The sequence below is a fragment of the Euleptes europaea genome, chromosome 12, assembly GCF_029931775.1.
Source record: "Euleptes europaea isolate rEulEur1 chromosome 12, rEulEur1.hap1, whole genome shotgun sequence".
Taxonomy (NCBI): domain Eukaryota; kingdom Metazoa; phylum Chordata; class Lepidosauria; order Squamata; family Sphaerodactylidae; genus Euleptes; species Euleptes europaea.
Window position 1 is genome coordinate 26,996,561 of NC_079323.1, and position 27,002 is coordinate 27,023,562.

Below are 27,002 nucleotides of genomic sequence, written 5' to 3' on the forward strand. Positions count from 1 at the left end.
TAGATACCTTGGGTTGGACCCAAACTACCCTTGCAGGCACTTCCACTCATGCAAAGAGAGACCTTAATTTCTACAGATTTCATTCTTTAGTTGCATTCTCTGTACTATCGCTCATGCTGTTCCCAAGAGCTTCCTAATCCTCAGCAACAGATTTTTGGAGGGCACAAGGAACTGCAAAGGAAAGAAATAGGCAGGAAAGTGATGTTATGCAAACAGAGCTCTATTCACTGCATCCAACCCATAAAGATATTTTACCCTACTTGTTTCTAAAGTGGAAGATATTATTTATGCAACTGCTAATAAACTACCTGTATATTCTGTTTCATAAATTATCACAATCTCAGCTATGTCTGTTATAACAAAAAAAAATTAATGTTTTGCTGCAACTGTTCAACAATCAAAAATTCTCTTAAGAATCCACCACCCCTCATAATTGTTACTGGATGCAGATTATGATTTCTGTTTATCTTCTATAAATTATATGGAGTTCCTGCGAGCCTAACTGTGCAACAATACTTGTAATTCAAATTTATATGAGGATGGAAGGGTGTTGTTGCTGTTTTTGGTAGAGTTTGTTCTTGAAGACCCAATATGGAGATCTTGTTTGAAAAAAATATTAAAACCTTCCACTGTCTATTAGTGCCAGGAATCAAATCCTTCGGTAACAGCACCAACCTTGCAGTCTTTTGTGTGATAGAAGCTAGTTCCTTAGCAACCAATCAAGACAACTGTGTTGCCAAGGAAATGTGGAAGACATTTATAAGAAGTATGAAAGAAAGCAACAGCAGACACAGACGCCCTTCTACTGTCTAATTTTTGCACTGACTTCCCATCTGCTGAGGTGACAAAATATTCTCCATTTTTTTTTAAAAAAATGAGCTAATACTAGATTTACAGAAGGTACTTTCTCCAGATTAAAAATGGGTGAATTCTGGTTATAAATTGACACAATTACTTGAATATTTAAGACCCTTTTGCTGCCTGCAATACAGCTATTGGTCAGGACCCCAGCAGCTAATTTCAGTGTGTCAAGGTCTTGGGCAGACCCTGTTTGATTTCCATATGAGGGGAGGGAAATCTGTATCATTCATCTCAGGGAGATGTTAAATCCTATTGCCAATTGTGGATTTTAAAATCCCACCATATTAGATGTATCAGAAAACCATGAGGGTCATAAACATGCCTAATAATGGCAACTAAATGGGGATATAATCAAGATATTTTCTTTTTGCCCTTTATAGATGGAAGCAATCACCAGCACAGCTGAAGATACACACAGAAAGGAAGACCGAGGTTTTTTTGCATGCAGGCTGGGACTGCTGTAAAAATTAGCAAATATTGGAAGACTGTAACAAGGGTACAAGGGATGTAATCTTCTGTGAATCCTACAGTGATATCATTATGCTGCTTTAAATATATATTCAATTGAATTGATTTCAGATTATATTCATCTTCTGTTCTATCACTTTGCTATCTATTCCTGCACAACAAAGATCCAACTGAATTCCTCACGGGGGAAATTGTGAGAAATTAAGTACTTTTGGATGTCAATGAAGAACGGCCTGAATATACTCAGCCAGGAACACTATATCATACTTTAACTTGATAGCACAGCATATTATTCACATTACTGCTTGCTAATTTAGCCACACAAATAGTATCTATGGCTGTCTGCCTATATAAAGTATGAACCCAAGGCAATTCTTAGAAGCTACAAAGTGTAATCTGTGTGAAAAAGACACAGACACCTGACTAATTGATATGCATAGGCCAGTTGTTTAATAATCCCCTCAACAACTGCTTCAGCGAAGAAGAAGAAATGTAAGAGTGCACTGTTTCTTTACCCAAAACAAAACAGCACAACCCCAAACAAAAACCCAGATGCTCCTGCTGCTCTGTAAAGCTCATAGTTTCAAGGAAGTTGATAAAAGTGACAACATCAAGCTGACAAAGTAAAATTGCATTTTAATTGACCTCCATCTCTTAGCAATTACCATGTTAGATAGCTCTCAAAAAGCATGCCCAAGCCATAACTCCTGCTGACTCTAGGAACATAAGTCTCCAAGGGAACACAAATCACATACATTTGTTTTCATGTCTCAGAGCTGACTAAACATTTCTAACATAAGCAAGAAATGTGTCCTTTAGGCTGTTAACAGCAAAGCCATCATAGAATCATGGAGTTGGAAGGGGCCATACGGGCCATCTAGCCCTAACCCTTGCTCAATACAGGATCAACTTAAAGCATCCCTGTCAAGTGTTTGTCCAGCCGCTGCTTGAAGACCGCCAGAGAGGGGGAGCTCACCACTTCCCTAGGCAGCCGGTTCCAGTGTGGTGTAGTGGTTAAGAGCGGTGGCTTGGAGCGGTGGAGTCTGAGCTGGTGAACTGGGTTTGTTTCCCCATTCCTGCACATGAAGCCAGCTGGGTGACTTTGGGCTAGTGACACTCTCTCAGCCCCACCTACCTCACAGGGTGTCTGTTGTGGGGAGGGGAAGGGAAGGTGATTGTAGGCCGGTTTGATTCTTCCTTAAGTGGTAGAGAAAGTCAGCATATAAAAACCAACTCTGCTTCTTCTCACTGTAAAAAAATTTCTTCCTGAAATGCCTGGCTTACAGACATTTCCTTAAAGTTGCATGAACAGAGCTTAATTCCATAGCAGAGGCTAGATGGCCATCTGTCAGCAATGCTGATTCTATGACCTTAGGCAGATCATGAAAGGGGGGGCAACCTGGCCATCTTCTGGGCATGGACTAGGGGTCACTGGGGATGTGGGAGGGAGGTAGTTGTAAAATTCCTGCATTGTGCAGGGGGTTGAACTAGATGACCGTGGTGGTCCCTTCCAACTCTATGCTTCTATGAACCGACTGGGGGAGGGGGGAAACAGGCCTTTGCAACATGTAGTTAGGCCCTCAAACAAGAGTCTCCATCTAGTTCAGCATTCTGTTCCATCCACATGTCCTCAGGAAGTACATAAACAAAGCACAGCAGCAACATTATTGTTGTTTGTAAAGCATACTGCCTTGAACATTTGCCTGTCATGGCTGATACGTGATCCATGCACAGGTAGAGCAGATAAGAGAAACTCTGGATGAAGAAAGCAGGAAAGACTACGGGTCAAGAGCTGTTCAGCAGCATGGGCAAAACTCACTTTTGGGAAACATCACTCTCTGCTGCTATTCGATTGTGTTTGGTGCTTTGTACTTCTAAGTTTTATTTTGTGAACAGGGATTTTTCACTTATTAGTATAAAACACTGCAACAAATATGGAACGACTTAACACCACAGTATGGCCCAGAATTATTGCAGAGGAGTCAAGAAGATTCTCTTCAACCCAAAACATTTCCATAATTTAAATAGACTTTCATCTACCATGCACCGTAAAGACAGCGGAATACTTTATAATCAGTTACAGTTACTAAGGGAACAGCCTTGATTCATCTTCACATTTTCAATACCACACTGCCTTTGATCTGAAAATGTTGTGGGCAATGCCAAGAAGTTATCATCTTCAAAAACATCACATATGGCACACCAAGACTACAATCCCACACACAATTTGTCTTGTGTTTTTATTGATTTCAAGGCAATTTATTTGTTGCAAAACACCACTGTTACCACTTCATGGAAACAGGTTCAGTTTGGTTCATGAGGATCTACCCACATATCCTGCATCTCAACATGGGCAAAAGTCATGTTTAATTATTACACCTTTTTTTCCACCCACACTTGGAGACCACATTTGCATAGGAAAAGTGCAGAGCTGTCCTAGTAGCTGTCTTGGCAAAAAAAAAAGCAAGATTCCTTCAAGTTCACCATTCAAAATAGAACTATAGGCAGAATACATGATAAAATTAAGAAAACAGAGCAAAGCTCAAGACTGGTTTTGAAAATTAACAACTCGTTTATGTCAGGACCAAGCCTACTGCTTCTGTAGAAAGTTAAAGGCAAACACAAGTGCTGTATTTGCCTGAGTTACTGAACAATATACGGATAGGGGGTGACACCCATGAGTTCCTGAAGACCAACTTTTGGTGAGCCAAGTGTGTCTGAATCTGACATGTTCAACTGCTCACATTTGTGCCTCGTAAGTGACAATGGTCACACAAGCCATCTCACCTGAACCTGGGAGAAGAACCACATATATGAATCATCCTTCACTTTAATCCATCCAAAGAGGAGAAGCATACTTTTCCTATGATAAAGATACAGGAAGATGAGTTTATAAACTTATCAGTGATGCCTTCGTAATGCACATGTCTTATGGCTCCATTAGATGCAACCTGGTCCTTCCAGGCCATCAGCTTTAAGGTGGGGGGGATTGCTTAACTTAAGTCAGAAGAAAATTAAAAACAGTTTAAACTGAGGTTTGGGTCTTCATTTGTTTGATGAGTAAATATTCTTATACCATTAAGCCCTGAAGACTCGAAGGGACTTTGTATAGTTGAAGCTTCCAACATGCTGCACTTAATAGGAAAAGCAAATCCTCCAGAACCAGTCAGGAAGGCCAACCCAGCCTAAGGAGTTTATGTCAAACTCTGCTTTCAAAAGTATTATCCTCCTTCAGCAGCCTAAAGAGCACCACAACCTTCTGCCACAATCCCCAAAGTTACAACTTTGCCTTCTCTCTACTAATTTCATACTTCCTCTTATTTCTTTTTTTCCTATGCATGAAGTACTGTGGCCTACTGTAAAACGAGAATCCTCAAGAGATATTTTATGCTGTATCTGAATTTCATTCTCATTGAAAACCCTGATTAAATCCTCCGAAATAGAAATTTCATCAGGGAGAAAAAGAAATCCCTGTAGCAACTGTACTACCCTTCAAAGGAACATAGTGGGGCCTGGTGGGAGTGCCTCCACCCAAAATCACACAACATGTAAAAACATTAATCATAAAAAAATTAAGCTTGGATTCAAAGCAGGTTCTCTGGAGAGGTGGTACAGAGATTCTCTTTTTTAAATGGTGGGAAGAGATTCACAAAGGGCTTAGACTGGAGTAACTCTGCATAGGACCGTGCTGGAAGTTTTTCAACAGAGAGAGACAGAGGAGATACTAGAGACAGCAATGGCAGAATTTAAAATTAAATGATGCATTATGAAAAATGAGGGACTTCCCTTCATAGACACACAATGACACCTACAAAGAAGCCATTTTTAAAGTTTTTTTTAGAAGAAACATCACTTTGAGGATGTTTATAGCTGTAGTAAAAGCAGCAGCATAGGAAAATTGCTTTTCATGCTCATAAGTAATCCACAATGTTATAATAGTAATTCTTAACATCTGCCCTACCCATTTAGTCCCCCACCATTAATGTTTCTTACTTTCTTAAGTACCTATGCAAGTTACTTAGAGAACATTTAGACTAGATTAACACCATCATTATACATTAGACTAGATTTATCATCATCTTGCCTAATTAAACACCAAGACACAAGCAGAAATAAGAATACTTGATGCAAGTATATTTGAAGTCATGAAGGAGGTCATAATAGATTCAAGATTACAATACTCCATTACTGGATAGCACTGTCAGGTCATACCAAGCCATTTGTTTCTGTATTTTCAAATAATGAACCACTTTCCCACATACAAAACTCCTCCAAGAAAGCCTGATAGGACCTGTATTCCAACTAGCAGGGAAAGCAACAGAACAAGATTTGAAAACATGTTGGTCAATATCAATTATGCAAAGCAAGCAAAACAAAGCAAAGTCATACTATGCAAGTACTACCAGATCAAGCATTTGCTGTTATAAAAGGCTGAAATTTTTCCAATAAATTTTTTCATCTGACTTCCGTATGACCTGCAGCAAAGAGGAGAGATGGTATTTAAATATTAACTTAGAAAGTTTACGCTCAGGCAGGATTTAAAGAGTAATCATACTATGAAAGCTTTATCCTTGGATCCTCAAGTAAAATTACGCTTTCTAGTCACACAGGCTTTAAGATTTCTGTTAAGTCAAATCTAAGAAATTTCCAATTAAGACTTAGCCACTCAAGGCAAGGCTGCTCTCTGCAGAGTTCTCTAGATCCCCTGCAAAGGCACAGATGGGAATTTAACAATAAGCACAAGTGGAACAAACTTTTGGATTTACCATGGCTTCCCTTGCTTTAATTCTGCAAAAAGGCGACTGGGGGTGGGGGGGGGGGGGGAGAGAACTTCATGCTTGCATTTCAAATGCTGCATGAGGAAAAAGGGACTTTGACAAAGTAAATGGAACATCAAGTGCTTAAGTGAGACAGAAACAAATGACTTCCCCTACAGACAGAGAGCTGACCAACAGGTTGCTCCTGCTGAGTGCAAATATCGCTGTTTGACATTTCTGCTTGCTAAGCAGCTCTGTTGCCTCACCAGACACAGTAATCTCTGTTCGAGACTATGGAGCGCACCCCCCACACTCCCTTTGCTTCTAAGGTTCTGCTGCAGATCCTGCCACTTCAACAAAATATAAAAGACAAGAGGAAAAAATATGCATCAGGAGAACGGTCTCAAAGCTACTCAAGTAGACAAAGTTTCCAAGCTCTTAAAAACAAAGTCGCTGTCTCAGCATTGATCTGAAGCTATCCGGGGTCCCTTTGGAATTACCATGAAGCCTGTTACCTTGTCTGCCAATGAAGCTCAGGTTACTTTTACCTCAATTAAAGATGTGAAACTGGGACTACTTCCAATTCATGATCATTTGGTGACCAGGGCAAAGTCATGAGGTTGTTTTGTTTGGGCTTGGATGCATTCAATCTGATGGGCAACTCTGCAGTATGTTCTTGTAGTATCTATGGTCAACCTGCTGACTGGAAGCATGGGAGGTTGTCATGCAGACAGGGATTTAAGAGCTTTTGTAGTGCGGAAATGTGTGCATTTCCGTTTTTGTTTTCAGACATTTGGAATGGCTGAAGTCTTTTCAGTTGTACCTCTACTACATTATTCCTCCTTTAAGAAGTCTCTAACGAAGCAAACTAGTCCGGCAGAAAACAGTCTTACATGTTAGACATAACTGAGCCAAACTTTACTTGAAGCAAAAGACCCATATACTGGGACTCTGCAGCCCCAAGTGCCTTGTTTGAAATGGAGGAAGGTCAACTGATGGAAAAGGAGTGTAACCCTTTTCTTCCACGCCTCTTCCACAATTCAAAATTGCCTTTCTCCAGATCTGGAATTGCCTGTTGTGGGAAATTCACAAGGAATCAGCTACCCAAACTCTTCCAGAATAACAAGAAATAACCCTTCCAGAATAACAAAGATCAGAGGAGCATGCCTATTATACTAGGTGCTTTGGAACACAGGCAGGACAATGCTGCTGCAGTCATCTTGTGAACAGACAGCTGGACTTGATAGACCTTGGTCTGATCCAGCATGGCTTTCCTTATGTTCTTATGAAATACATTTTAAGTCTAAAGAAATGCATTTTAAATCTCAGAAGACGTGTGGGAAGGGCTGAGCCACTCCTCCTCTCCCCCACAGAGCTTTCCAAAATCTTCAAAGAAACCACTTGGGATGATTAACTGGCATTTAAAAAGCCTCCCAAGTCCCAACAGGACTCTCCTGTCAAGTCTAATTTGACCTTAGCATATCATAGCTTGGCATACTCTTGGTGGAGGGACGGGGGAGACTGTTGCAGGCCTCACATACAGAAGGGGCCACATCAATATTAACAAACAGTGCTGTTTCATTTCACTGATTTCAACAGAAGGATTGGCTTTTATTGGCTGTAAATTTAATTAGTGTATAGTCCATTAACTCCTTTCTTCCTCATTTCCCTCATGACCCTCAGCAGAACAATAGCCTGGCTGGAAGATAACACAATGGAACTACTACCAGGGCCAACAGCAGAAAGCAATTATTTTACGTCTATTGCATTTTAATACCTTCTTTCAAGGGTCTCAGGAAGGCAAACATCATTGTCCCCTCCCCATTTGGTCCTCAAATACAACTCCGGAAGTCCTGTTAAGCTGACAGTGTGTTACTGGCCCAATATCATTCATGAATCATACATTTGCTCAGCTCAACAAGGTCACCTTTTTTCTTTCTTTCAAAACTCTACTAAACTGCGGTCCAGACCCCTGCAAAACAGGTTTGCTGAAGAACAACATTTTGAAAACGAATCCAATCCATTTTGTTTGTATCTATCAATTTCTGAGACATAAAATTTTAACTTTTTTTTGCTGTCCAGTCGCAGCCCACTTATGGTGTTCCCATAGGGTTTTCAAGGCAAGAGACATTGAGAGGTTATTTGCCATTGCCTGCCTCTGCGTGTGTGTGTGTGTGTGTGTGCATGTGCGTACCATCAAGTCACAGCTGACTTATGGTGACCCAAGAGGGTTTTCAAGGCAAGAGATGTTCGGAGGTGGTTTGCTATTGCCTGCCTCCTCGTCACAGCCCTGATAGTCCTTGGTTGCCCATCCAAATTCTAACCAGGGCCGACCCTGTTTAGCTTCTGAGATCTGATGAGATCAGGCTAGCCTGGGGCTCTCCAGGTCAGGGCCTCTGCATAGCCACCCTGAATTTCCTTGGTAGTCTACCATCCAAATACTAACTGGGGCCGACACTGCTTAGCTTCCAAGATCACGACAATATTACTGTGTTAAATTTGGAGGCCAAGTATAAATAGTTTTTTGGAAAGACTGCCTGAGTAGCTACTTTTTTTCCAACTGAGGGGGAAAAAAGCAAGACTGGCATAGGATACAGTAGGAGGGAATGGGGAGGCTTTAAGTGAACACTCAGCCTGGGGGCCCTTCAGTGTTTTGTTTTGTTTTTAAAAAACTTGGTCACATGGAAGTCCCACCTTATATCCAAAAGGTTTTTAGTCACCAAAAGCCATTACTCAACAACAGAAGGAGACAAGGAGACGCTGTCAAGTCAATCACTGCTTGTAGTAATCCTGCAAATTCACCTAGAATGAAGTAGTGTTTTAAAAACATTTTGAGGCATTCTGCTATCAGCAAACCCACATGCTGCAAGACACTGTATCTTTCTTTTTTTTGCCATGAAGACTTATGGTGACCCCGCAAGGCAACCAACGTTCATAGATGGTTTGCCACTGCCTTCCTCTGCATAGCCACCCTAGACATCCTTGGTGGACTCCCATCCAGATACTGACCAGGGCTGATACTGCTTAGCTTCCAAGATCCGATGAGATCAGGCTAGCCTGGCCTATCCAGGTCAGAGCACTGTATCTTTTATTTATTTGTTTGTTTATTTCTGTCAAGACACTTCTGACTTACAGCGACCCCGGATGGGCTTTTCAAGGCAAGAGACATTCAGAGGCAGTTTGCCATTGCCTGCCTCCATGTCATGACCCTGGTATTTCCTGGAGGTCTCCCATCCAAATACTTGCCAGGGATGACCCTGCTTAGCTTCTGAGAGCTGGAGAGATCAGGCTAGCCTAGGCTGTTCAGGTCAGGGCTGCACTATATCCAATCTGGTAAAATCAGAAAGAGCACTAAACTTAGGTTGTGCACTCCACGTCACTACCAGAGGTCAACTGTGCATTGATTATGGGATAATGTGCACCCTAAATAATATAGAAAGCTACTATCACTACAATTGGTTTGATTGGCCCACATGGCAGAAAGGTGTTAACCAGCCAGTTTCAAAAATGAGGCCATGAAATTGACAGAGCAAAACCATGAAGAGTGAATACTTCAGCATTTAGTTGCTTGTTCTGTTCTATGCCCATTTAAACCTTAACTAGAAGTAACGTAACTATCAAGTGATCCCTAAAGTCAGATGCTATATATCTAGACTTTGCTGGGGAGAGCGGGAGAGGAGGAGCAGGAGGAGAGAGAGGATGCCAACTCTTGACATTACCCAACCATGTGGAGCCCCGACATCACACTAGTCCAACTCCTAGAATCTTCTGCAGCACAAGAAGATTTGGCTCCTTGGTTTTTTCCCTGCTGCCAATATGGTTTTCCTCTATCTGGGAATAAGGCTACTGCTCCCTTAAGAGATGATGATGTTAGGGGTACTTATCCACACTGTAAATGTTTTAAAAAGTAGTTTTTTTTAATTCCCCACAATTTCTTGTTGTCAATAAAAATAGTTGATGAACTATTTAGTGAACTTTGTCTTGCACAATCCTCCTGGCAACTGTGTGCATGCAGACATGCTCTAATACTTGCAATATTGGGGGGGGGGGAAATCAAGTAATTCACATGGTTTGTAATGGATCTGCTAGTTGTGGCTCTGTTTGATTATGGTGTGTTCCACTGTATCATGTTTACAAGATAGCTGGTCAAGAAAATTGTAGTTTGCATCAGAACAGCCACTGATTCCAGCCCTATGCACAATTCTTCATACTGGACTCTCTAGAGTTCTCTTACCTGTTTTCCATCCAGTGTGTACAGGCGCTTAACTACTCCAGAATCCAACTTGATGGCATCAGTAATGTCAGTGAGAACCTGCTCAAACGAATGCGCCGTCTTCTTGTTAAGCAGAATCCGGACTGCTTTACGTGGCTTTACACCACTTCGGATGATTGTGACCAGCTTGGGTCTAATGAAATCCTTGTTCTCCTTTGTATCAGAAGGGCCTCCTTTGGCCGCGGCAAGAGAGGCCACTGTGCGGGAAGCGGAGGTGGTTTTGACATTCACCGACCAATTTGGATTTACATTCTTTGTGTACTCCAACTTCTTGAATGGCTCTATTGAACCGCACACATAGCTCTCCCCTAGGGAAAAAAAAAGGTTTCACTCATTAATTCCAACACATCAAATTACTCCCAACTGTTACAATTTATGTCACAGACCCCCCACCCCCAAGTTTTCTGTTTGCTTATGATACCTTAATACAATGATTTGGATACATTACCATTCTCTATGTCTGGAATGCATTTCCAATAAAACCTAATCTCCCTGGAGGTTTTAGAGAGGTAACTGGAAGACAATCTGTCAAATATTTAAATCCATTCTCTAGCATAGGTAGAACTGGAAGTCCCTCTTTACATATTCTATATGAGACTGCCAGTGTAGCAGTCTCATATAGAATACGTAAAGAGGGACTTCCCTCTAAGTGGTTAGAGTGTCAGACTAGGCCTGGGAGACCCAGGTTCAAATTTCCACACTGCCATGGAAGCTTGCTGTGTGACCTTGGACTAGTCATCCTAACCTACCTCATAGGATGGTCATTGTAAGGATGAAATGGTGGAGGTGAGAATGTTATAAGCTGCAGTGAGACCCCAATGGGGAGAAATAAAATATCTGAATAAATAACAATAGGCAATATTACAACAGTCTTGCAGAGTCTTCTAATACTGTATCACATATATCTTTTAATATTAATACATTATCCCCCAAATAGAAGTAATTTAGTTTCTCTTAATATAACAAATTCTTTGATTCATACCAAGTGAAGTCACAAATCTGAAAAAAACAAATGCATAATTTATAAACAAACATAAAGCTTGATTTAACTCTATTATACTGTAATCCCAAGCAGAGCTAGATGCGTGTCCAGTAGTACCCTTAGAGAACAACAAGATTTTCAGGGTATGAGCTTTCGAGAGTCAAAGCATCCTTTGTCAGAGAGCTTTGACTCTCGAAAGCTCATAGCCTGAAAGTCTTGTTGGTCTCTAAGGTATTACTGGACACGACTCTAGCTATTCTACTGCAAACCAACATGGCTACCCTCTGAAACTATTCCAAGCAGAGTTATTCTCTTCTTAAAGCCACTCATGTCAATAAGCTTAGCAGGGTACAACTTTGCTTACAATTTCACTGCTACTGTTGATGTGGGCAAGGCAAAGAGTTATTGAACCTTTCCAAAAAGTCCACTATGGGTTGGATCCAACAGTTTTTTCTGCTGGTGAAAAAGGAAATGACAGGACCCCTTTGACCACAAAAAAGGCTACACTTTGGATCATAAGACCGGCACGTACAAAAGACATGTGGGACAAGGGCTGCAGTAAGGATAAGATTGGGGAGTGAGACTGAGTGAAAAAATCTAATTGAATTCAAACCAAAACTATTGAAAAATATGTACCATTAATATACACTTATGTGTTTCATTACTAAGATTGAACTTGCAAGCTGACTGCAAGGATAATAAAGAAAACAAGCTGCAACATAGTTAGCTACAAAGGCAGGGGGAAGAATAGTAGCAATATGGGTGGCACTCTGGTTCTTCAGAAAAAAAACCCCAATAAAATATGTCTAGGAATACAGTCTTATTATAAGACACACTTTTTTTAATTAATGAAAACAAAACTTTCTTCCCTTAAAGTTTTAGACCCAATACAGACTGAAAGGGAAAGACACTTGACCGCTCTATTTATGGAAGGCAATGTTAAGCTCTTATTACAATCCAGTTTACTCTGGTGGAAGCTTTGAATAACAAAGACCAAACGATTAACTGTAGCAAAGATCTAAGAATGATCAAGCAGGACACATTCTCTTTTATCTGTGTACTCCATCCAACATTTTTAGTGCCAAGAGTTCAATTATTACAAGGTCAAAAACCAAGTAAGTGCCTTTTCTTTGTATATAAAAATTCACCCAACAAGATAATTAATTTTCATGTACCATTACTTGGTTTTTAAGGAAGGCTTTCTAGAATAGGACTGGTACATCTACATCAATACAACAGTCAATGTGCTTGCAAAGAAAAGATTTTTAAGAACAAACCCACGTGCTACAGTAAAATTTGTTACCCTGCATTAAAATAATATTAAACTATTGTTTTGTGGCTTTAACAGTTCACAAATGCCACTGAAATTTATATCCATTGTATGCATTCACTCTGATTAATATTGTTTGAGTGACCCAAAAATAGCATCTAGATCACTGGTTCCCAACCTTTTTTTGACCAGGGACCACTAGGACTTTTTTGTTCGGTGCAGGGACCCCAAGGTTCAAAATAAAAATTCCGAGAATTTGAAAATAAACTTTAATCATAACTGTTAGTTAAACATTAAACTTAGAATAATATTTGAATATATATTTTTATAATAGAGAACTTTTAATTGAAAATATTAATTTATTATGGGTTTATAACTTTGTTTCGCGGACCTTAATTTCGTTCTCGCGGACCCCCGGTTGGGAACCAGTGATCTAGATAAAGGGGGGCATGAATAGGCATTGGATATATTTTTGAATGGGCAAACTAGATTGATTAAAAAATGTATGGATACCTAACTTTATGGGAAATTCCAGAGTTGCTGCTCATCTGGTTGGGATGGGAGAAGACCTATTCTTGCTTACCAACAACTCACCCTGAAGTAACCATTCTACAGCAGCAGTGAGCCATCTGATGTAGACACAAACCTACAGACAAGTTCCTGTAACAAATGTTAATACCAACTGTCTCTGTATTCACTTAATTGAAATTATCACATGACCCAGCAACATCAGCTATATCTTTAAGGTGTCATTCATCTGGACATCCTCTGATGCAAAATGTACTGTTGAAAGAATTAGGGTTGCCCACTCCAGGTTAAGAAATTCCTGGAGATTTGGGGGCAGAACCACTGCTAGATCTAATGCTTTTTCAGTGGCTGCTCCTGTTCTATGCAATACTTTCTTAAATTTTTGGAAGGCTTCCATGTTGCTGAGATTCTGCAAGTTGTGCGACGTGGGCCTATTCAGGGGGATTTTTGACACTGCCACCGCTTGATCTGTTTGTTTTTATGGATTTTAAGTGTATATGGCTTTTATTATCATTATAACAGGTATTCACTATGCGTCCAGTTTCAGAAAAAGGTGAGTTTAAAAAAATCTAAATTAGCAAGCCAGCAATTCAGTTGGAATCTATATGTAGATGCAATACCCTCAGACATGGATTCAAAAGAGACTAGGGACAGTTAACTCACCATAAAAATAATTCTTCCTTCTTACAGGTTTATGCGCCCTATTCAAATTAATCATACTTTCTGTGGTAGATGATATAAATTGGTGCTGATAGGGCACAGGGCACGGTGGTCAAAGGCTGGCACAGATAGATAAAACTGGTTGAACCCCCCCCTTTCGACTGCAGAAGATGCTTCTAGAAACATACCTCCCAAATGCCCCCACCCATTTCTTAAAATTGACTGCTCAATACACTTATCAGAAAAGTAAGGTTTATGAGACAAAGAAAGATATGACTACTGTCATCCAGAACTCAACAAACGCCAGGTTGAGAATTCATTTTTCATGTTGTACAGCAATGTAAAGCAAGGATTCCTTTGGCCACATGTAAAATTTGAAGGCATAACCTTGTTACAGGATAACTAACCATGTATTACCAGTCAAAATCAATTAAGGGGTGATGGTTCCAGAGAAAACATTTTCAGGGGTCCTTGCAGCTTTATTTTCAGTAGGTAACTTTTTCCAGAAACTCTGGTAACAAAATGATTGGAAGAACATGCAGATTGCATTTAATTTACCACTTATTATGCAATCCTATACATGTTTAATCAGGCCTTTCTATACTCAATAGGATTTACCACTCTCAAGCAACGGTGTATAAGATTATAGACCGAAAGTGGTTTGGTTTTATTTGTACAAGAAAGCTTATACTGGGCAGAGGGGAAGTTTCATCCTTTGATGTTTAAAGCCTAACATGCTTGTAGATCCCCATTTCTTTCAATACTTCGAGAAGAATCCAAGATTGATACATTAAAAAAAAGAAAATATTAGAAAAGCTGACAAGCATCCCAATCTTCTTCCAATGTATTTATTTAAAATATTTGTAAGTCTGCCCTTCTCCCAACATTTAAAGAACAGCAAGACCATAATCAGTACATAGGAACCAGGCTGTCATCTAAATTTCTCTACAATTGCTGAGGCTTACCTCCAAGAGTACCTCCATCTTATCAAGATGAAGCTTGAGCAAAACATATCAGCAATGACACAACACAAGAGTACGTAGCCTACACAGTACATTGTCCTCATTCCTGTGTTTAAAAGGAATAGCCTAATGACTCTCGAAGTTTGAAGTGGACCATGAGGGCACGTGGGCAGCTTCCACTGGAAGCACAGTCACATCTCTGGCCTAGATGCATAAAAACAAGTCCTGAATCAAAGGTCTAGCCTGTGTAATCAAGATGACCAATGAAGTCCAACCTACGCCACTGCCTGACTGCCCATTAGTCTTGTCATTTGTTAATTTATTTCTCATTATTTTTGGCTCCTGGGGGTTTGTTCACTGCACATCATCTGCTTGGGTAGTTTGAACATTTGCTTTACTTAAGACACATTAAACACAATTTGAGAATATTGTGTAACCCCAGTTTCTCTCACCAACCTCAGTTGGAGGAAGAAGCTATTGGTCCTGGGTTGGTTAATTGGAGAGGGGCTAACAAGAAAGAAAGTAGTGGTGCCTCCGGCCCACTGGAGTCTACTTTCCTAACAGGAGGGATGACCAGTAGGCAAAAAAAAAAAAAAAAAAAACCAAAGACAACTCCCAGACCCTCCAGTCACTTATAACCATACACAAATAGAGCTTAAAACAGAAGTGAGGTTTAATTCAAGAATGAGGGATGGGAAACACACGTATACCAAAACTCAAATTTAGACAACATGACTTAAAGTTGGAACAAAAGAGATGATTAGAGTCTTTTCAGTCTCTCTGGGGCCTTCTGAAAGTCCCTCACAACCTGTCTGCTGAGGCTTGGCTGACTCTCTATGTGATGGTGCTCTCTGTGTGTGTAGATATCCAGAGGTTGCAGCTATCTTGAGGCTCATTCTCAGGTCACTCTGCCCTCTGCCCCAGATGGCTTCTCTCCCCCTTTTCTTCTCAGAACCCCCTTTCCCCCCTCAAAATTCTCTTTCCCTTCAGGACACTCCTTTCCTCCTCCCCCCCCCCCCGAAAATTCCTATGTTCCCTCTCAGGGACAAAATACCTTCCCCCCCCCAAACTCCCAAAGAGGACCAAACTCACAGGGTTCAAACTACATTTCTATACTTCATATCTCTAAGAACTTAAGGCAGCAGCTTACAATGAACACTTTATGACCCAGAAGCCACTGCATGCGGAGATAAGGGCTTGACTAAAATCGCTAATCTCCCCATTTGCCCACAAAAGTTCTGAATGGTCCCAGATTTGTAATTACCCCCTGGGGGAACAAAATCACTGCCCCAAGGCACACAGAACCTACTCTATATAGGTATTTGGGGATGGAATGGATTGTATCTGAAGCAGTGTGTGTGCACAAAAGAAAGATCTTACCATTGCATGCAATATTTCATGAACAGGCAAGGTTGACTTGGCATCAAGTGACAATAATCATTCATATAGGTGACAATACCATAATGGAAGGTGATAACAGACTGGCAAACGTATTAGGCCAGGAAAAAATGTGCTGTCTATGAGGCAGTTACACAAAATATCCTCCCAAGGGATACGAAAACAACCTAATAAACATTCATCTATCATGAATCAAATCTTGTTGAATCAATTTTGAACAGAATAATCATAACTCAGAGATATCTTGAGAGGTTTTCCATCTATCAGCTATCCCCGTGCATAAATGTTGAAACAATACTTTCAGCAGTAGAGAGAGATCCAGTTTCACTCTCTCACTGCACAACAACTTCTCCCTGGCCCATAAATCTTTTTAAACAAACAAACAAAAACCTTGCTTAGACTCTGATGGACCATTCTTAAGAAGGGGTACCCAAACTTTGGGTTACCATTGAGAATGCTCACACAAAGGTAACAGGGTTATATTATTGCAGAATTGTTCAGGAGGTACTTTATAAGGAGAAAGGGACAGCACGCATGTAGGACATATTATCTGTTATCTGCATGTATTACCCAGTTGTCACCACATTGTTTTCCACTGATGTAAAAGAAATTTTCTGCACTGTATGTGCACTCTGTATTTATTATTTATTTTTATTTACAAAATTTGTGTTCTGCCTTTCAGCTCTTACAAGGGCCACCAAGGCAGATAACAATTTAAAACATACATAACAAAACCACTTTTCAAACCTATTAAAATCAAAACCCCAACACAAATTAAAACACAAAACAGAGTTACAATACATACAAAACATAAAAACAGAAATTAAAACATTGGTTAGGAAGGAGGGATTGCTGAGGGGATGCCAAACACAAAGTCTTCACCTGCTGGCAGAAGACAGCAACAGAAGGGGAGAAGCAAACCTCCCTGAGGTGAATGCTCCAGAGCCTTGGTGGCATGACCAAGAAGACCCTCTCCCGGTTTGTGACCTGTCTCATCTTGAACATACTCAAGGGCACTCAGATCACAGCCTCCAAAGATGATGTAGTGGTTGGGCAGGTTCAAAAGACAGTGGGCAGTTCTTCAGGTATGTTGATCCCAAAACCAATAAGGTTTTGAAGATCAAGACCAGCACTTTGAATTGTGCCCAGAAACAAATTGGGAGTCAGTGAAGATTGGCCAAAACTGGAATGATATGGTCCCTACAACCCACTCCAGAACATCCTGGCTGCAGCATTCTACATCAACTGAAGTTTCCAATGGGCAGCCCCACAAAACTAAATCCAGATGTAACCAGGGCATCACAGTGGCCAGATCTTTTCCGCTCAGGCTGAAGGCCAAAGCGCTGTGCAGCAGTCCCCCAGCACCGCCTTCTGAAACCTACCCTCCAGATGGGACCAGACCTCCCACAGAATGGTGCCTCTCAATCCCAGCCCAAACAGACAGTCCAGAAGGATATCATGATCGATGGGACTAAAAGCCACTAAGAGATCCAGGAGAATCATCCAAGTTGCACTTCCTCTTACAAAGGGAACTTTGACTCTCAAAAGCTTATAGCATGAAAATCTTGTTAGTCTCTAAGGTGCTACTGGACTTGACTCTAGCTGTTCTACTGCAGACCAACACGGCTGCCCTCTGAAGTACTCCCTCCGTCCATCACCCGAGGCAATAACATAACAAATGTATGTCTAATATGCTATGCTTATTCAAATTTCTGTAATCTTAGTCCACTGCTTATTAGATATTGATTATACCAATTTTGGACATTTTGGAGGACTTTCATTCATTGGGTCGCCATGAGTCGGAAGCGACTTGACGGCACTTAACACACACATACCGATTTACACTGCATAATCCAGTCTGAGTCCCAGTGAAAAACATGGAGAATAACTATAGTAAACAGAACTTTTGTGTTTGCACAGATCTTCCCAATGGAATTTTCTCCATTACAAAATGTCAGTTTCCATTTCTAATTCCATATTAATTATATTTGTCTACTATGAAAAGTTAGGCATTGAGGTTACTGGCGTTTCAAAAGCTAAAGTTCAACAAAGCATGGAGAACTGCACTGTACTACAGCCTCTCTTTTTTTAACACAGCAAGTTGACATTAGCATAGAGCACAGCCATTGAGAGACTCCACTGATTGTTCCCCAGTCTATGTTCAGCCAAGCTGTCTGGGAAGGGGGGAGAAAAAACTCTGAACACCTGCAATCGCAATCTACCGAGAACCATTAATTAATAATTACATCTATGGGAGTAACACTAAGGCATGCTCGCCATCCATAGACGAACGCATTTCCAAACAACTTAACAGCTTCTCTAAACAGCTGCCCAATAGCCTTGTTGCTGTGTAGAAGCACTCAGATATCATTAGAAAGATTTGACAAAATCTCGTGTTTTTTAATGTAGCAATAATATAGCTCTTTGAATGCCTGGTTGATCAATATTTAATGGAGCACTGTCCCTTTCTGAAGACCAAAGACCATTTTTGTCCTTCTTTAAAACATATTTTTGCAAGATTTATTTCAGTCCTTAGATCCCTCAAACATTAGATTTAAAATTACGCTGCTCAAGATCAGAGGATCAAGGAGCTTCTAAGGGATAAAGGAAAGGAAAACATGTTTTTTGTCAAAGTACTTTATTAGAGAAAGTATGCAAGAAGGCACAGTTCTAACCTGAACAACACTAGCAGCTGAAATATGCCCAATGAGAGGAAATTTCACCAGCAAGTAGCAACTTAGGAAATGACCTTCCTTTGAAAGGAAACAGTACACTTCCAACTTGTCATGTCACAGATCTCTTTGTAAGGACACTTTAAGGGGACTTTCAAAATTATCTGTTTATATTTGTTGCACAGGATCCAGATGTCTTCCCTCATGGAAACACTTCTGTAAGGAATCATTATCGCTGTGAATTCTGCCAGAAGTGACATTGTTTCATAGGCACTTACTGGATAATGCTCATGATTTCACCAATGACAGCTGTGTCTGCACTTCCACAACACATTACAATCCTAATACCGATGCTCAGCCTGCAAAACAAGGGGGTTTGAATGCAAAACAACAAAACAAAGTGACATGGAAATGTCCACTGCTGATTTTGCAAGCGAGTCTTCAGCTGCTGGGCCACTCCACACATCATTAATAATAATAACAATAACAACATATAGGACCAACTGCAATTACTCCTTCACCACTCCAGGAACATGCACAGCTTGTGTCTCATAGCTGCACTTCCATAATACTCCAATGATACCCGGACTAAACAAAATACAGAGCAGCACATAAACATCAGCATTGTAACACCACTAGAAACAGAATGAACAGGTCTTTGAATTTAGGCTCCATGCCAGGAAGGAACCAGATGAACTGTGCAGACAAGAAAGTGCCATGCACATAGCACTCCCACTGAGAAAGCCCCACCTGTCACTACCCATCTCAGATGGAGATACCTAGAGAGAAGAACCTAGAGGTTCTTCAAACCTGAGGAAAGTCCTAGCTTTGCAGAAAAATCAGAAATCTAAAAACTAAAAAAGGGGAGTTTAAAACCCCACAAAATAATAGAAGCAGCACCTGTACCTTTAACAAAGGCAATCTCAGTGGCCATTATGAGGGTTGCTAGGCAACCCCTACCATGTTCAAACTATGGTTTGTGCTAGTAAAAGGAAGGAGGACTCTTTCCAGGGCTATTTTGTCCTCCTACTCCCCCCTTCCTCTTACCTCACGCCCTGAAGGGAGGACTCACTGGGGCCAGCCCCAGCAGAAATCACTAGGCAGATTGCTACTATACAATGTGCAACTCACTCACCTACCACAGGACTTCATGCCAAATAGCTCACCTAGGCCCAGAAGCAGCAACTGCATAACTTGTGTGACTTGTTTGGGCCTAGTACTGGCCACCACACAGCTCCCCTGAGGAACTTGCTACCCAGGTTTTTCAACTGGGCCAGGATTTTCACAAGGGGAAGCTGCCAGTGGGAGAGAAGGAGGGAAAGCTGAGATACAATGTTGTGTAGTGGTTAGACTTTTAGGGTATACTCTACCCATCAAACCTCTACGGCAGAGGACAAACTTTGGACAATCACTCTGTCTCAGCCTAACCAACTTCTCAGGGTTGCTGTGAGGATAAAATGGAGGAGAGGAGAATGATGTAAGCTGCTTTGGGTCCCCAATGGGAACAAAGGTGGGATATAAATGACACAAGTAATAAATCTGAAGACTGGGAGGGGGACAGATAAAAGTTGGTTGGTGAGTGAAAGGAGAAAAGGAAGCAAGGAAAGGGGAGAGGATATGGGGGCTTCCAGGAGAAGAGAAAGAATAGTGTGGGGAAGGGGGAAATGAAGGGCTCCCCATAACTACTCGCAGGTTCCTCTCTTGTAAATATACTAAATAGTACTGTTTTATATGCTATGTATTTCATGTTCTTTAAGCTGTAGAATAATTTTGGTTTTATAAAAATCTACTGCCTATGCTTCAATTCCCCTCCCCTCATTTTTAAAAATTGGAAAAAATCATTTTGTTCCATGGTATAAGAATTTCCACAAATCCCTGTCTTTAACAAATAAGCATTGCAGTTTTGTTTATGTTAATACTCTTGCCACAGACCAGTTGAAGCCGTCTCAAGATTGTCAGAGGATTCCTAGACAGACTCCAGTACAACAATCAGGTCCTGCCTTCCCCTTAGGGGGCCAACACTGGTCAAATGTGCTTCAAGCAGCCAATTCTACTTGAGCAGCCAAGGACTGGTCAACTCTAAAAGTACCTCCAAACTAAAATTATGATATTTTAAAGAGTCACTGAGCCTAAAACAGTCAATATTCTACTATCATCTAGATCTACCAGTATCTCCATCTTGACAAGATGGAGTTTGTTTGTCATATAGCTATTACAAACTCTTTCATCCACACCTATTAAAGGATCCTTTGGTTTGTAACATTCATTTGGCTCAGCACTGCTCAAACCTGATGTCAGGGGGTCAGACAAGGTCCTGTTTGGGACAAGATCCTCCTTTTACTTACCGAACACAATCTTTCTATGGTACAACTTCCTCCCTCCAGGAAAAATCAGAGAGAAACAGGAGGGCATATCCACAGAGGCAAAAGCATACAATAATCATCTTCCCCAGATCTCACAAAAGCATTTCAGTGCTCTGTCCATTCCCTCAAGCGATATCATCATAAGGAATTTTAAAAAGATAAGATTGAAAACATTTTGTCTCTGGGAAAAAAACTGTTTTAACTGGCTGAGGTTTTAACCTTTTGGAGGGGTCATTCCTTCCACTTTTTTTAAAGCATTTGTCAATCTCAGCAGGAATGCAAATGGGAAAATAAAAATCCATGTGAGTTTTCTAGCTATTTTGATATAGAGCACAGCTGCAGCCTAATTGTATCTATGACAAACTTGCAAGATCAGTATATTTTTAAGGAGCAAGTGGGAGGAGAGAGACACACTGCCACAAATTCCAAGCCTGAACTGTACTCAGAATGGTTAGCCAATCTGAACTGAACATTTTGTTTGTCCTAAATATATATACTTTTTGGATGGGCCAGGAATTTATTTCCATTTAAGTAAAAACTCACTATGTTAAGTCCAATAGATGGTAATAACATTATCTTTAAGACTCAGTTTCTTCTTAGATATTTAGCATAGTTATACAACAGTTCCAGCTAAAACAATACAATTCACAAGAACAATTACAAATGTAGCAAGTATTTTTAGTTGCTCATTGGATGACTATTTTTCAAGATGGAAACTTGACTAAACATTGCTTCTGACCAGTTTTCAGAATCAGATATATTATTTTAACATTCATTTTATTTCATTTCTGTCCCACCCCTTCCCCGCCATAGAGGGGCTCGGGGCAGCTAACAACATATAGAAGAAGAGTTGGTTTTTATATGCCAACTTTCTCTACCACTTAAGGAAGAATCTAACCGGCTTACAATCACCTTCCCTTCTCCTCCCCACAACAGATACCCTGTGAGGTAGGTGGGGCTGAAAGAGCTCGAAGAGAGCTGTGACTTGCCCAAGGTCACCCAGCTGGCTTCATGTGTAGGAGCAGGGAAACCAACCCGGTTCACCAGATTAGAGTCCGCCGTTCATGTGGAAGAGTGGGGAATTAAACCCAGTTCTCCAGATTAGAGACCACCGCTCCAAACCACCTCTCTTAACTATGCTAGATCTTAATGAAATATAGTCTATATCATTAAGATCCAGTGAATATACATACATAAAACTAACATCAGATTAAAATATAATATAAAATTAAAAAACTGCGAGATGGTACATAATCATTCCCGTTAGATCATCTAGATATAACATTGTTCAGTGAATGGAGGGGAGGAGACCCCGTCACCACCTCAACCATAAGCCTGGGGGAACATCTCAGTCTTACAAGCCCTGCAGAACTGAGCTAGGTCCCACAGGGCCCGTGCCTCTCTAGACAGAGAGATCCACCCAGCTGGGGACACAGCCGAGAAGGCTTTGGCCCTGGTCAAGGACAGTTGGATACTCTCTGGGTTAGGGATTACCAGTTTGTTGTCACCTGTGAAACGCAGAGTTCTCCGAGGGGAATTTGATTACCACATACTGTTGTACTCAGTTCTTTCTTCTGAACATAAAGCTTTTAAATAGATTTTGGCAGGCAGTCAACGTAAACTGAAAGATTCTTATAGCAAACAGTATTATGGGTTCAAAATTAATTTTAATAAGGAACTTTGATATCTACTCTCACTAAATCTAGCTGCTTGATTAAATGTTAGAAGGTCAGAACAAAGCTGAACTTCTGGTAACAAAAGCAAAAACTCAGATACTAAAAAAAATTCCTCTCTACACAACGGAGGTGTTTAATAATTTCACAACAATTTTATGTGTTTGATTTTTAAAGTTATACTCTGCCTTTTGAAACAAGGGCCTCAAGACAGCTTACTATGAACAAACCCACAATTGTGTGTGTTGTTGAGGGGAAGGGTTGGGGGGAGGACTGAATGGTTTTCTAAAACTTATATGATGTTCTTTTGTCTTTACCTGAACATCTCTAAAAACTTGAAACTGTTCATAAGTCCTGTTCACCTAGGGAAATGGGGTTGTACCGAATGGCTCCATGCCCACTCAACGGAATATGCATTAAATATAACTTGTGATCAAGACAAAGGCAAATAATGCTCTGTATGTGCATAGACTCTTTTTCACTAGTTTTACCTGTTGTACTCATTTGGTTGTGCTTATTACCAGGGCCAGTGGAAACAATCCTATTGCCCCAGGACATGCTCTCCCCAGATTTGTTATCATAAACAATCCTACATAGAAATTTCATAAACAAGCAAGGTGTGTGGGTGCCACCCCTGTAGACCTGAGGACATCTTTAGTTCCAGTAACCTTCAGAAGAAAGTTGACTAGGAAGCTCTGAGCTAGCCTGATAAAATCTACAATTGCCTGAATCCCACAACAATAGTTGCTACGAACAGGAATATTTTCCCCCTCCTCTTTCATGGCGAATATTTTTTTTAGCTCATTCTGGATTTCCTTCCTTTGAATTCACAGGAACACATGAAGGTGCCTTATAACAAGTCAGATCACTGGTCTATCAATTACTGTGTCATCCACTCTGGCTGGCAGCAGCTCTCCAGGGTCTTTCATGTCACCTCCTAACCTGATGCTTTTAATTAGAGATGAACAGAGAAGTAAAGAGCACTCACACACTCCATCATAATTTTATGCAGGGGTCTTCATAAGCTGTGTGCAAAGAGTGCTGATTTTGGCACCAAATGCAAATCTCTTCGGTTTACATGCTTATAAGGAATAATATTTACTAGATACGTAGGGACAAGAACACCTAGTTGTCAGGCAATGCTCTGAAGGCACGATGCAGTTCTATTACTCAAGTTATCAGCCAAAGAATTGACCAGAGACTACCTGGGAACCTTAAACTAGGTATTCTAAACATGAATGTTCAACAGATAAATGCTGAGATTGCTTCTGTGCTTCACCTCTGATACCTAAAAAACCGTTTTGCTTTATTTCATGCCCCTGGTCAAAACACATTCTTAGTTGATCGTGCTATTCAAATTCAGAAAAACATTCCAAAACAATTTGCACAATTCCAGCATAGCACAATGGTAGAATAAACCTTCCATGCACAAGTTCCTAAGTGAAATCCCTGCCACATTCAGTTTAAAAAGATGTAGAAAATACGGGGAAAAGCCAACTCAATCCTTGCCAACTCCATTAAAAGTATTTCAGGACCATGGCTGATAACGATCTGTTTGCGCTACCTTGGAAAGGATCAACAGACCCAGTAATCTGTTAATATAAGGCTGACCTAAGTGGGGATGAAGCACTGCAGTGCTTTCATTCTTCAAGCTACGATACAAGCACAGTGCTCAGGGCGCAGATACATGATGGAATTTCTGCACAACTATGAGTCAGAAACACTACACTGTCTTATGCAGTAACTGAACCCCCAAAACCCTGTCTCTTCTCTTCACAGAAGTTGTCTTGTTAAGCTGCTAAGCCAAGCAAACTTCTCCCCTGCACAATATCTTCCTTTGGATTCCAGGCCCTCCCTCAAGAATGTCAATTAAATAGACTGGGTTGGATGCCCCCACTCAATTTCTCCTAAAAGGAGGGCAGGGGATTTTCATATTCTCCTCTGCTGTAGATATCCAGTTCCCCCATGCTGTTCTTGAGGGTCCCCTTGTCTCTCAAAAGTATTATTTTGGGGATCATTTTGGGCCAAACCAGTAGGGGGGGGGGGAGTCCTATTCTGCTGGCAGAAATGCCTGCTGCTAGTGGAAATTTTCTGCTGGACCCAAGCTACTAGCCTATCCAAAAGGTTGAGTATGAGGACCCCTCTATTAGTACGGAACAACTAAGACAATGCCCAAAGTTAGGCACGGAGGCATTTGCCTGCCACAGCCAGTACTACATCAACTGAGTTTCAAAAAGAAGAGGGCAACAAATCAGTTAAAGTTGGTCAGAGACAAATGCATTCAATTGGCTGTACTGCAGTATAATCTGAGAGCTAAAGTTACATGTGGCATTAGAGAGCAACATGTCATTTAACTATAAAATGCACCTATGAGCAGCAGCAAAATCAATCAGGACTGTGGTCCTGAGGACGTGTGGCTTAAATTCTTCCTTCCATGGTCAACTTAAAATGTGTAATACATTACAGTACTATTCATATTTACTCAGAAATTCCACCTAACTGAATTGAGCTTACTCCCAGGTAATTGTGCCTTAGTACGTACGACTACACTATAGACCCAAATAATAATAACCTGCACTTGCTCATATTAATCCCTTATTTTCTTACCTCTCCCAACTGGCAAATTTTAGATTGTACCGTTTGATCTTGGGCATATCCTCTTGTTTGCTTGTGCGTAAAAGTACTCTCTTATATACATGGATAGGATTGGAAAAGTATTGTAATACACTGGATGCATATCAATACATAAAAGTTATGAACAGAAGTGTCCAAAAGCTGGACACATGGAACATTCTAAGTAAGGGCATCTCTCTGTCTCAGTTAATACTGACCTTCCACCAGTTGGTCTAAGGTGGCAATCTTCTTAGCACCATCAATAGTGTAGATGGTTCTCACACCCTGGGGCAGGTTGACATTATCAGAGAGAGTTCGGGTCAGATCAGCTAGCAGGGCTTCAAAAGACCTGAAACGATCTGGGGATATGGCATAGACAATCCCTTTGAAATAGCGATCCCCGTTGCGATAGAAGCGGACTTTCTTGGCTTTCTTCTCGGAGCTGAGGGTCTGTAGAGTGCGGGTTCGGTAGAAGCTGCAGTGGGCACTGTGGGTTGGGCTAGGCAGGCCGTTCACCCGTGACCCCCGGCTGTACCTCTGTGCTTTATCACGCTCATCAAAATGTTCCAGCTCCATATCTCTCCCAAAGGACATCTTGAGAGTTAATCTGGGGGTCAAGGGGAGAAGACACATAGCACAAGCTAATTAATACGCATTGCAATTGTTTAGCTATGCCTATATTAATACTGGAAATAGACTGCTTCATCAAACCAGATTCAAAAACCTCTTTCAACAACATTTTAGAATTCTCCTTAATATAAACCAAGTAGGTTGTGTGTCATATGGCGCAAGATGACATCAACTAAGTAGCAGAATACGTTACACTTTACATACAGGAAGAAAGATGGAGGGTCAGTTGTCCTTAAGCTATTCAAGAGGAACTAGAACTAAGTGGCTGCTCCTCAGACTGACTGCCTCCAAGAATGTATATTACAAATGAGACCCAAACATTCTAGACAAAAAACATACAGTGCCTCATTCTTCTATCCAAGGAATACAGGCAGGATAATGCTGCTGCAGTCGTCTTGTTTGGGGGCATCCTAGAGGCACCTGGTTGGCCACTGTGTGAACAGACTGCTGGACTTGATGGGCCTTGGTCTGATCCAGCAGGGCTTTTCTTATGTTCATTTGCACAATAAACACACAGGTTTCTCTCTTACATTGTAGCATATCCAAGCTGCTCCTTCTCTTCCCCCACAGTAACTATTCTGTTAAAGAAGTTTTTTTTTCAAGTCTTCAAAAAACATCATTGAGAAAACGAGGTTCTTCCACAAACTTCTTTCAACTTCCATATAGGTGACTGCCCAAATGTTACATTGTACCTACTGGCTAGTGCTTATAACATCACTATTGGTAAGTTATGCTATTTCTCTTCCCCACCTCCTCCCATTCTATTTTGTGACCTTTAATTTTCTCCCTTTCTTACAGCACTAGTACGGTTATACTCTCTCACTGCAGCGTTCCACCTTTTTTAAACTTTCAATTTTCTTTGAAGAAAACCATGCTTCCCCACTTTAACACT

At 40.8% G+C, this 27,002-nt stretch overlaps 1 protein-coding gene across 3 annotated transcripts in view; it reads right to left on the reverse strand.

The window, feature by feature from the left end:
* The window catches only part of DCLK1 (doublecortin like kinase 1), a 222,570-nt gene extending 196,486 nt beyond the window's left edge, over window positions 1-26,084 (reverse strand). For all 3 annotated transcript variants that reach the window (XM_056858370.1, XM_056858371.1, XM_056858373.1), the window contains exons 1-2: window positions 25,699-26,084; window positions 10,321-10,667 (exon numbers count right to left, since the gene is read on the reverse strand). In XM_056858370.1, coding sequence (XP_056714348.1) covers window positions 10,321-10,667; window positions 25,699-26,074 — 723 coding nt within the window. In that variant the 5' untranslated portion in view covers window positions 26,075-26,084. The remainder of the gene's footprint in view (window positions 1-10,320; window positions 10,668-25,698) is intronic.
* Between the last annotated feature and the right edge of the window lie 918 nt (window positions 26,085-27,002).